This window comes from Chlamydotis macqueenii, chromosome 5 (assembly GCF_036417535.1).
Source record: "Chlamydotis macqueenii isolate bChlMac1 chromosome 5, bChlMac1.mat, whole genome shotgun sequence".
Lineage (NCBI taxonomy): Eukaryota > Metazoa > Chordata > Aves > Otidiformes > Otididae > Chlamydotis > Chlamydotis macqueenii.
In genome coordinates, this window is record NC_141560.1 from 11,250,015 (window position 1) to 11,262,864 (window position 12,850).

A 12,850-nucleotide genomic window follows, 5' to 3' on the forward strand; every position below is an offset into this window, starting at 1 on the left:
GAGGAAGGCAGTACTGGTGGACTCTGAGCTGACAGAAAAAAAGTGGTGTGCTTGAGATACAGCAAATTTTGGCCTGGTCTTGCAAAGGGAACTGAGAGTTTATGTAGTTGTTGAGGTCTGAATCTATGGAGAATTGACTGACATGTATGGGATAACTCACACCTCCAAGGCTTTGTTTTCTTTTTCAGCCTGTCTGCAGGTACATAATCTTGAATACACGAAACAAGTTTTCTGGGCCAGTGTTATATTTACAGCAATGAAAAATAAAAACTTGCAAATAATGTAAAACCACATGATGTTAAGTCATTTTATTTATCCTTTCATAACAAGATAAGTCTTTTAGAAAAATGATACAGAGTCAGTATGCATCATATCATGATTAGTAAAGTCAGGGTCTTTTGGCATTCTCATAAAGTTTGTGAAACTTGGGGTTTATTTTGAAATGACTATGAAGTGTTATGGGGAAACTATGTTTAGAATACAGGCATTGATAATTCTCTATCAAACTGGTGTTGTTGAATTTAACTTACTTAATTTACTTGCTTATTACATATTCCTTAAATTTAAGTGCAGAAGGAAAAAAATAGTGGTTTTTTATCACCCCTGTGGCTAGGAGAAGAGCTAGTGGGTTTAAATAGTGGCAAGGAAAGCTTTAACTAGAGTTGAAGAAACTTCTCCTTGCAAGAGGAATCCTGGATTTCTGGGGTGGATGGTTCAGGGAAGTGGTGGAATTTCCATCATGAAAGGCTTTTCAGAACAGGTTAAACGAGCATCTCTGCAGAATGATGTAGGTATAGTTGATCCTGCCTGAGGCCAAGAGACTGCATTAGATGACCTCTTAAGGTTTCTTCTAAGCCTATTGTTTTATGTTCATATATGACTGTTAAATATGAGGTCAAATTCCACTACTGAATTCCACATCAGATGTTTGTTCTTTGAAAGATTCCACAGCCACTGAATGTTGAGACTGTGTCTGAATCTTTTCTTCTATGGGGAAAAATAACGTTGTGAGCTGTGTACACTAAGTGGTTACAGGCACTTTAATTATTATCTGTGTCTCTGCATCCTATAGCTTCCTCTGAGGTTGCCCTATAGTTTCTGCTCTAGCTTTCTCTAATGCTGCTGTTGGAGAAGCTCAGGGGTGAATTCTAGTGTATTTACAGCCCTGAGTGACTGCTCTTGTGTTGAAGTGTAGTTATTTGAAAACTTCAGGATACAGTGTACAAACTTGGCAGGCTGGAGGAGAGTAGAAACTTTGGACTAAAATAGCCTGGAGGACTGGTGAGGAGACAGAGCTTGAAGCCTGGGCTCTCTTGGAATTTGTCCTGTGCCTGCTTCTAAAGTAGATAGACTGCTCTTGCTCAGTATCTAGCTGTTAGTAATGCGAATCTCCAGTTTGCTACGTGTAAGTACGTCCCAAAGGACGTGTTTTTAAGAATTGCCTGTGCAAACTGAAGCACAACTCTGTTTAAGTGGAGAGTGCTTATTTAATGAAGAGCTTTTGAATAATCAGGTTTAATTTTTGTGGTTCAATATGTGATGCTAGGTTTTATTTACTGGAAAGATCTGAAAGAACTTTCTTTGCAGACAAAATTACTAGTTTTGTCACATTCTTTAGGGACATTTATTATATGGTATCCTTATCTTTTAAACTCTGTTATCTCTGTTCCGTCCTCTTGAGTTTACAGAACAGTATTGTGACTACAGATGGGAAGTTAAGGTGCAGAGAGAGAGAATGGTTAAAAGTCTGTTAAATTTTAAGCAGGAGCTTAGGGTCAGGTGTCTTTTAGAGGATTTAGCATAACATAGGAATACTTGTCTTTGAGTACAACCTTTATTGGTCCTCAGCCAGTCTAACTCCGAAGAAAAAATTAATCACTTCAGCATCATTGTATTAGGACTCTGTTTCTTGGTAGAATGTTTTTTACCTTTTCCTTCTTACGAGGCCCTGTGTTGTTAGTTGTATGCTTCCAGCTTTTGCAATAAATTACATGAAGGCCTTCAGAACATATCCATTGAGAATAATGTATGAGACAGAGGCCGTTAATAGGGGGAATGTAGCAATGGACAGATTATTAATGATCATATAATACATACGCACCAAGGGGGTGTGGTAAGTTAATGTGCACAGTTTTTGAGTGTTTAACTTTGCAGCAAGTTACACCTGCTCACATGAAGAGGCATGGGAGTATCTCTGGATATCTGTATCTGTGCACACATTTATTTAAGGTGGAGCAAGGAATTTGAGTAGAAGTTTACATCAACCCAGATTAGTTCCAGCTCTTAGTGCTAGGCTTTTTCCTTTATAGATTTCATCCCACTTTTTCTTCTTTCCGTTTTCCTTGATATCAAGTCATTTTGAATGTTGTTCTAGGCAAGCAGGGGAAGAAAACTATTTTCTGTTTTGTGGCTACCTTCCAGCTGGAATAGCTGGGAGCAGTTACTAGAGGAAAAGTAGTCTTTTGATGTTCTAACTTCGAGTGAAGAGAGCACACGTAGTACTGCTTGTGGGAAAGGCTGCATGTACAGTCTAATCAACACGGCCAACTCGGAAGGTGGGGGTAATCAGTACAGAAAGAACTGACTTTTCAGAGGTTTTTGGCTCTAGCAAGTATACTAACCAAATGCAATCCTTTGAAAAATGTGACTTTTTTCCTCCTTTTTTTTTTCTTAATAACTCTGAGGCTTTGCCATTTAACCAAAGGCTTACAATTCAACCAAATATAATTGTATCTTCAACAAATTGCAAAAATGACGTCCATCGTGCAAAGGGTTGCCCACTTGTGAAGCCTCGGGGTATTTGCCAAAGTGTGTGCTTATTTGCAACATTTAAATGCTGTGACTTCAAGCATCTAACATACCCCAAACTTGTTCCTTCCCTCCCAGCTTTATTTTCAGACAGAACTAAACCATTTCAACTGAAACTCTTTAAAAAATTTGTCAGTTCAATGCACTGTCAAAAAATCAACACAAAGGACTAAAGCTTTGGCAAAGTTACAAGAAACTGAAAACTACTTTGACGGAGCATAGTAACCAACCATAAGCATACGTTTTCGTTTACAGAAGGGTTAGAAATCTTACCCATAATCTTGTCTTTTTTTTAATATTCTGTTACTTTCTTTTTTTTCCTTTCAGATGATATTAACTGTGTTTTTGAGCAACAATGAACAGATTTTGACAGAAGTTCCAATTACGCCAGAAACAACCTGTCGCGATGTAGTAGAGTTCTGCAAGGAGCCTGGAGAAGGAAGCTGCCATCTGGCTGAAGTATGGCGTGGAAATGGTAAGTAAAATGTTCGGTGGAAATTGATTTAAATATATGTACTGATTATAAAAAAAAAAAAAAAAGGTAAGACTGACTTTCAATATTCATGATTTCAAATTGTACTTTTTTTTTCTAGCAAACTTTGACACAAAGCATGGTAATTCAGTATCTGTAGAGATTAATGCAATTCTTGGCTTTTTTTTTTTTTTCCTTCTCTGTTTTCTTCCTCAGCGTGGAGTATTTGATAAAATGGATGTGTAAGATATGTTAGTGTTCTGTATTTCAGTTTTTCAGATTACATAAACAAAGTATTCAGTAATCCCATCTTAAAAGAAAAAAAAAATGGAGAGGGTATTTTCGCTTCTAGAAGCCATTTCAAATAGTATGGAGGATATTTAAATGACAATACGGAATCTCAGTGATCTTCTCTTATATTAAGTGGGTGCAGATCACCACCTGCATTTTTTTTTTTTCCAGTCTAGTTTCCTCGCTATGAGTCATGTGAACACAATCTGAAATTTAAGAATGAGTACAGATTTTATCCTTCTGTATCATGAATAGCAGGTGTTCTGCAGACAGAATTGTGCCAGAGTCGGACACAGTATCTCCAGCTTCTTGAACATTTCCTGTCAAAGATTTGACAGCCTCCCTTGAGGCAGGTGGTAGTGCCCGCATCCTATTTGTGTTGCAGTCATTGTTTCACAGAATAATGAGGTGGGCAGTTCTTTTCAGGAGCATGTGAAAACAGCCCTATTATGAATTCTGTTTCTAAATGTATTCTTGCAGTTCTGTACAGTGCAAGCTGCCAGGTTATAGTATATCAATGTATTGATGTAAGTAGAATCAGTGGATGAGTGAGGATAATAGGCAGGTTCTTATCCCTCAGTTACTAAGGTCACCCGTTTAAGCTGTTTGTCGTCTCTTTTGTATAAGGACTGATAAGGTCATAACTTGATACTGAATTCCTAAATTTTGCATAGATGGGTTTTACTTTGGTCAGGGGCTTTTTGTCAAACAGACAAAACAGGCAATATTCAAATGCCTTTGGAGCTTTTAAGTATTAGCAATCTAGAATATTTTCCTCTTGGGGAAGCTATTCCTCCACTTTTCTGAACGGTTCTAAGACTTTGTAAAGGGAAAAGTGCCTGAAGAAGTGGTTTCCTAACTCAGTGGGAACTCGCAAAGCTTAGGCAAGAGTGAGGAGGGGAGAGGTTAAGCGTTTCTGCAGTTCTAGGAATACAAATTCAATTCATACTTAGTTAGAAAACTGTCTTTAAGGATAAAACTTACAGGAGGGTTAAAACTTTTTCACATGGGAAGTTTAGATTATGGACCATGTACGATGCCAAGTGTGTCACATAAATTTCTAAAATGGATCTGCAGGCTGTGCTTAACAGCACTCAATATAATATTTTCTAATCACTTGTCTGTGAAACTGTGACATACACGGTATTATTTGTTCTTCTGCTTTCACAATACTTTGAGGGTGTACTTCTTAAAAACTGCAGAGAATGTTGTCAACTAGCTTCAAAGGGTGGCTGGAAGTTGTAGCCAGTGATCCACAACATCCTTCTGGGATGCTTACACTTTTCAACTCTGGGAAGCACAAGAACACATTTTCTGTAATAACTTCTGAGGTTGAAAAAATATTTTATTTGTCGATGCAATACATTATTTCTTGAAGTATTCAATATCTAAAGCTGTAAGTTTCTGTAAAGTGGAAAATAAAACTTATCCAGGAAGTTGTGATGGAGAGACTAGGACTAAATTTGGCTATCTACCCTCTGAATTGTGCATCTTTGGATCTCATTATAGTCAAGGGAGATCTAGATATTACTGTGAGTAGAACATGGAGATCACTGATTTCAGGTAGTTGCTATCTGCTCGATTTTGAGCATTGGAGCTCACCCAGTTTTCTGAAGCAGATAACTACATACAGACACCTAAGTTTAGGAGCAGAATCCTGCCTGAGGCTTCTACCTGTTGAGTGGGTTTGTAAAACTTTTCAAAATGTGCTTGTGGCTCCAAGTTTCTTTTAAAACTCACATGAAGGTACTTTCACAAATCTAGCTTCACTTGCTAAATATCCAAGGTGATAACTGTATAGATCTATTCCACTCAAAGTATGGAACAGAAAAGACTAGAGAATGAAACACATAAGTTTCTGGATCTCTCAAACAGGCCTGTACTGTCAGCAAAAAAAGGTGTCCTGCACGCTGATTTTAAGTCTCTCTGTCAGGAATTTCAGCTCAAGCTTTTTGTTTCTTGTTCGCAAATGTAGGATACCATTAAAAATATTTGTGTGTTGCTGGGCTCAACTTCTTGCCCCAAAGTCTGGGGTATGTAAATTTCTCAGTGAAACTACCTGATTTTTTTTTTTTTTAACAGCGTATAAATATGATATTTTTTTCTTTCAGCTGCTCCTGAGAGCTAAATCGAACTCTTTCCCTTGAAGTTTTCGAAAACAGTTTTGCCTGGAGCCAGGATCTGATGTAGCAAACAAGAGTCTGAATAGTTAAATGCAACAGTTACAACAACAAACAACTTGAGCTATGGTTCTGAGTGGGAAGTGTGAAGCAATTTGCAATGAAACTGGCATGTTGTGCCACTGGAAGAGTGTTCTTTCTCTTCTATTACACTGTTCTGACTCCTTAGCCTTTATCCTCAAGAAAGATCTACAAATGTTCTTTCAGGAGACATTTCGGGAAGTAAAATTCAAAACAAAAGTTAATACAGAAAATCATGAGTTGAATAAACACGTTAGCTTTTGTCACACACCTTAAGTGGTCTGTTTTCTTGGTAATCTCTCCAGGTTGCACAGGTGACAAATCACAGCTCTTAACTCCTCTGTTCTCCAGGTAGCCACAGCCCCTTTTAGGTAGCCCAACTGAATAGTAAATGTCTACTCAAATTCAAAGTAGTGGGGCTTGTAGGTTGTAGTTTTATTATCACATACAAAAAAAAACCAGTTTGTGTGCCCAAAAATTTATCCATTTCTTAAACTGTATTGATCTAACAAAATACTGTCTCCTCTAATAATTGTCCTCTCCTAAATGTGTATGTACAAATAAATGAGAAAGACTTGATTTTATTTTTAGAGGGTGACAAAGATAGACCATTTATTTCTAGAAAAATATTATTAAAATCCATGCAAGTTTGGCTCTAAAAACTATGTGAGATTTCTAGAGTTCAGAGGAGGATTACAGTAACTTTGCTATTGGAAGAAATGTTTGTTTATTATGTTAGCTTTTCTCTGCTTGCTTTTGTGTGGCAAAGAGGTGGTTGAGGAGCTTCCCAAGAGTTGTAAAATAGTTTAGGTGGTTTTTGTCTTAGAGTTAAGAAACTGATTCTTCAGACCTGCATGGCATAAGCATTTAGTTTCTTTGCATTTGATTTTTGTATTTCATTCTGTGTTCCCCCTCCTTTCCAGTTTCTTGAGATGAGTAATAGTTGAAAAAGTCAATAGCATTCGTGCATGATGTATCAGTACATTTTGTAGCAACTAGTACTTTGTTAGTTTGAAGCTTCCTCTTTTTGTACAGATTTCTCATGCTACAACAGGAGGAAAAAAAACCACCCCAGAATATTCTTCCTCATTCCCCAGCTATTGCAAGTAACCATTGGTAAGGAGGTCGAAAGACAGGTGTGACACCAGGAACTTGTAGTATGTTTCAGGAGAGAATCGATTTCAACCTTAAATCTATCCAGTACTCAATTACTCACTTCATTTACATCTGGAATTTCCTTCAGCAATTAGTATTAATTAGTCTTCCTGAATTTAATTGTAACATAGAGGCAAGTGACTGTGAAAGAAATAGTTGTTTACTACAAGTGTACTTCTGCAAACCTGAGCAGGGAAAGACTTGTTCCTGATCTTGCAGTGAACTCCCCCGTTAGGTGAGGGGAGTTTGCTCCATTACTTTATATTCTGATTTCATGTACAGCGGGCATAAATGTGTTTATTACAAACAGCAGGATACTTTTAATCAGGATAAAAACAGATTTTGAAGTTTGAAACTTATTTTGTTTTAAATAGTGAACAGAATAGTTCCAGCAGAAAGATTTTTGAAATTCTCTTCTAAAACATTCATGTGGTACCTGTATTTTGGTCTTTCAGGGTCTTTCAGTCATTTCAGAATGCTTAAAACTGGCTCATCCTCAAAACCTTTGCTTAAAAGGAAAGGAGTCAAGCTCTGTTCAAAAGTTGGTCTGTCAGAATTTGTCACCCAACTTAAATTTTAAGGCAGTTTTTGCAAATAATTATGGATATATGCATCTGTCATAGTTTTCTACTTAGTTATTCATGAAAACAAACATTCCTTAGATAATTTTTAATTGGTTGTTAAAGTATAGAGATCCAACCTGTTTATTATTACTCTACACTTCTACTCCTATTTCACGTTTTCTTTATTCTCTTCTATTTAAACTTGAAAAAAATAAAATTAAAGTTTGAAATAGTATTGTGAAAACAATTATTATGAAAACAATTGCAGACAAATATGTCTGAAGCTATGACAACTGGGAATGTTTAACTGCAGGTTTTTTGTTTGTTTTGGTTTTGATTCTCAAAGAACAGTTATTTCCAGAAAATAGCCCTTTTGTGCTATCCAAACTTACAGCAAATTATTTTAACGTGTCTTCTATCAAATTTAGGGCAATGTATCCCAATTGTTTTTGGTGGAAGAGTTCCAAAAGTAGTAGAAAGTATCTTTCACATTTCTCTCCATGGTCATGTATGAAAAAAATATTAGCCTTAGTTCTTCCAGGTAAATTGTGTAAATGAAACCTTTTATTTTGAATAGCTCAGTGCCTTGCTTTTAATGGGAGACCTGCCTAACCAGGAGCAATGCTGCAGCCACTCCTCACCATTCCAGAATTAGCCTAACCCTGTTCAGACATCCAGTTTCTTGGTACTTTGTTATCAATCTTCAGTTCTTGCTAGATTTATCTAGCAATTTTTTCTATTTGTGAAAAATTCGCAAAGTTTCTTATGCTCTGTGTCCTGAAGTCTCTGAACTAAATATTTTACACTCTCTGATCTTTAGAAGACTCATGCTACAATTTTAGTGGATATGCTTCAAAGCACTTGAAATCATACCTTACTGTAGGAGTTGAAAAACCTGAAAATCATGTTTTTAAAATTCCTTTTCAAGAACTGAGTTGTAATAAGCCACTGACCCTATTATTCTTGTGTGCATAAACGCTATTGACAATGTTTCTTGGAGTCCACTTAACTGAGGAACAAGAAAAAGAAAAGCAAAGTGTCCTTTTTTTTTAATTCCAGGTGTTAAGATTTTTTTTTTTCTTATTGTGTGAGTTTGATTTTTTTGTTGGTTGTGGGGTTTGGGGTTTTTTTTGGCAAGATGGGTAAGCAGTTAGCTGATGAATATAATTAGCTTGTGGTTTAAATGACCCTTCCCCATTGAAAGTAGCTAGATCTTGCTGTGGCTAAGCTGTGTTAATTGTTATTTGCCAGATTTTGACAAGACACTTTGTTGTATTAAATGCATTGCAAATCAAGTGATGCAAATATATTGTTCTTTAAACACTACAATTAAGTATCCAAAGAGTATCAAGACATGTACACATTCACGTAGTTCATAATGCATATCAATTTAGGTAAATTTTATTACTAAAAGGTTTATTTGTGATGTGGTTTCCCCAAGTTTTCCCCAAGATATCTGTTACATCTCTGAACCATTTTGTCTTCTCGCCTCAGATGGGTTAAATATGAAATGGATAACAAATTGCTAGCCGTGCTCTGCCTGGTAGGAGATGCTGTGGTTTGGGGACAGAGAGGATTTTGCTTTTAACAGTGAAGAACACAAACTACACCTTTTAGTTTCCATCCAAGCCTGATTTTCTGTAGCAATATTGGTTTGACATGGTTCTGCATGTAGGGAAGCTAATTAAATATCTTCTAGTATAATTTTACCCTGATTAGAAGACATCTTCTAATACTATGCTGAGTATAAGATCTTAAAAGGGAGATTTTTCTTATCATAATGAAAACATTTAAAAATAAATGCAAGTATAATTGTGAAAACAGTGGAAACTTTGCTTTTGAAATGTACTTTCATTTTGAAATACTAAATTAATAATATATTTGATCAATTTGGAAGAAAAAAACTAGACCCTGAGAATGTTTTACATTTCTTTGGGGGAAAACAGAGACTGACTGCTGCATAGAACTTAGCTTTTTATTTGTTCAAAGATTTGGCAGTAATTCCACATACACTATGCCAGACATTAACTTCCAGTGTATTGGAGTGGGAGCACCTGCTCAGGTTCTTAGGAGGTGAAATGTCAATATAATGATAAGGCTTTTAGTATTGAGTGGAAACCTGAGGTTCAAATTGAATTAATAATTTTAATAATAGAACAAAATATCCATGTGGTGGTGATGGGGAGCAAAGATGCAAGGATCAGCATTGTGGAAAAGGTTGTGATGAAGAATTCCTAAATTAGGCTTTCTAAACACTGGTATTTTTTGTATGGTTTTGCAAACTGCTTATGTACTGCTGGTAAGCAGTGAGGTATTTACAATAACTAGATTTTAGTATAGTGCACCTATTGTCTGTTCGTGCCTGTTTCTTGGACTTTGCGCAAGACAAAATACATTGAATAGATTGAATTGCTGCCAGAAAAGACATTCTGATTCTTAGTGAGAGTTCTATAAAACTTTGTTTAATTTAAAATATTTGTGATAAGTTTTTTGGTCTTGTATTTTTAGAACGTCCCATACCCTTTGATCATATGATGTATGACCACCTACAGAAATGGGGTCCCCGCAGGGAAGAGGTGAAATTTTTTCTTCGTCATGAGGAGTCACCAGCTGAAAGTAATGAACAGAGTAAGTACGCTTACATAGTGTTGTTACCTGAACATATTTGAAAGATTTCTGAAGTCAGTTTGGTATATGCAATACAACTTCCTTGTACCAAAGCCATTTTGAGCCTTCCTCAGTGGCACATTTATTCATGTTCTCAAATTCCCTTCTCTAGAATCATTTCCACAAGTCTGTTGAGTAATATTTTTGTAGTAAGAGCGATTTTCTATTCTGCTTATTACTGATCCAAAAATGGTGGATATCAGAGGCTTAATGCATTTTTTTTATTTTGCTTGTTGAAAGTCCCTACGTTTTGAGAGGGTGACATTGTTCTTTTTGACCTCCTGTTCTCTTTCAGTTGCCCCAGAGAAAAGACTCAGTAAATTCATTTGCCTCCTTTAGAAACTTAAAATCTATTTTACAGACATCCTTGTCAGAGATCTCAGTGGCTTTACTTTCTCAGTACTTCATGTAGATATATTTAACAGTGGTGATAGTTTGCATCTTGAAAAATTGCTGCTCTGCTTGTTTCTGCAGGAATAGTGTTTGTATAAAACAGTGCTATATTAAGTGGGGCTTTCTTAAAAGACTGGAATAAAAAAATAGAAGGTTTTGGTTTTCTGATCTAACTAGTATAGACTGTACTTCATTTATAGGAAGAATTTTGAGGCTGTGCATTTATACTTAATGACTGTCAGAGTGTCTTAAGGATAGGAAAGGTAACTCAAAGTGAGATGTATATTTGCATGCTCAGATTATCATTACTCATTCAACTAATCTAACTACTTCTGACAACCGAATTTCAAGTCTTGGCTGAGTCCTTATTGCTTTGAGCTGAGGTTTCTTTTTGTATTTCTAAGTGGTTGCTGGTCGGTTTGAATGCCGGAAGTAGCAGGCCTAATAATGTATGAGGGGTTTTTGCGTTAGTTAGGCATTTTGTAAAATAGTCGGTATTCCTTTGGGCAGTACAAATTTAAAGTATGTTAAGAAGTCGAAGATACACCTGAAGCCACGTAGCTTGCTGTACAAGGAAAATGTCACTTGTGAACCATGCGTGCAAGGCTTTTAAATTAATTATTAACCTATGAATCAATTTGTAGATTCAAGTTGTTTATAAAGCATTGGAAAAGCTTCCACTACTATATTCATTTGTAATGTATTCAACTGAAGCTACTGCTTCTTGTGGCCACAGAAATATTAAAACTTCACTAGTCATGCTCAGTACAGTCCCTTTTGTGACATCATTGCCTAAACACAAGTCAGAAAAGTAGAGCTGTATGTCTGTACTTCGAGAGAGGAAGTCTGTGAAGTAAACGTTTTGTTTCTGCTGATTCCACTGCTTACAGAGAATAGCCTAATAAGAAAGTTGGAACTAGCAGAATAAAAATTCACAAGTAAAAGCTTCACGTAAAAATTATTGAGAAGAACAAATTCAAGGGTGAAAACAATTCGTGTTGAAAACAGAACTTTGCACTAAGAGTGATACTTTACTTTTAGGTGGACGTCAAGCCCAAAATCAAAGAAATGGCATAAATATACCTGTGGAGAAGCGTACAGAGAATGGGGTATGTAGTAAATCCTAAAGGTTTTGGATCAATTCCACTCAAATATTCAATATTTTTAAATCTGTAGTGGTGGGAACTGGTGGAAAATGTGTAGATCTTGCTCTGGTTTGATTTTTTTGATTGCTTGCTTTTGTTATGAAGTGAATGGGAGAATGACTTTTTAATGAACTGCTCTAAGTTTTCTGTCTAGAAAGAAAATAACTTATGTGTGGAGCTCTTGCTGTCTTATTAATTATTACACTTTCTAATCTATCTTCCTCTGTCTTATTTACCCTATGTGAAGAAAAAAATAGCTACGTTATTCTTTCATACTAGTATTGCGTGTCCAGACATTGTTTCTTGTTTGACTTGTCTCACTGTTATAGATTCATCACATACATTCTCATTTTTTAACATAAGAAGCTATTTATGGATTGGGATGTTTTCAGATGCTGGTAGAAGAAGTTGCATACTTCTCAGAGACACCTCTTTATACTGTTTTTTTATGCACTTTTTTCATTTCTATGCCTGTTTTTTTTGTATTAAAATGTCACTAGGTTTCTAATTTAAAATACCTGTTGCATAGCATAGGCAACCTGTTTGGTGGCATTCAGTGAAACTTGGCTTGAACATTCTCTCTTTTACAAGTAAAATGTAGTACATCTGTTTCAAAATTACCATGACTTAAAAACCTTCTACTCGTGAACTGAAACTCACTTCACTTTCTTCTCTCTCTTCTCATCCTCAGTGGTAATGAAGACTCTACAGAGCGTATTCTGCTCTCATTTGCTCGCGGCCATTCTGCTGCCTTTACTGAGGCACTGTAGCTATAGTTGACTATTTTTAAACATTTCTAAATTTCAGTAAAAATATTTGCGCTCATCAATTCATAGTTGTAATGTCTCTATGAAGCACTGTCAGTTTCTAAATATGCATAGGGCTCTTTCTCAGGGTAAAATAATGCTTACAAAAGTTAAAAAGCAAACAAATTGGGATTTTCAAGTTGAGATGTTTTAAAGAAAAAAAAGAACTAAAAAGTTAAAAATAATGATGCAGATTAAACAATTCTGTGCTTGTATATTACCTGATAATCAGCATCCAAAATTCACACACACGTACACACACTTAGATATGCAGCAACAGAGTTGCTCAGTCAGTTTGCAGCTCTCAGCAGCTCCTTTTGTGTATGGCATGCTGGCCTAGTGGAAGGAA

General features: G+C 36.0%; 1 protein-coding gene across 3 annotated transcripts in view; it reads left to right on the plus strand.

The window, feature by feature from the left end:
* Positions 1–12,850, plus strand: part of PPP1R13B (protein phosphatase 1 regulatory subunit 13B) — a 68,944-nt gene that overhangs the window by 20,825 nt on the left and 35,269 nt on the right. For all 3 annotated transcript variants that reach the window (XM_086750220.1, XM_086750222.1, XM_086750221.1), the window contains exons 2-4: positions 3,136–3,283; positions 9,999–10,118; positions 11,592–11,659. In XM_086750220.1, the coding sequence (XP_086606346.1) occupies positions 3,136–3,283; positions 9,999–10,118; positions 11,592–11,659 (336 nt within the window). The remainder of the gene's footprint in view (positions 1–3,135; positions 3,284–9,998; positions 10,119–11,591; positions 11,660–12,850) is intronic.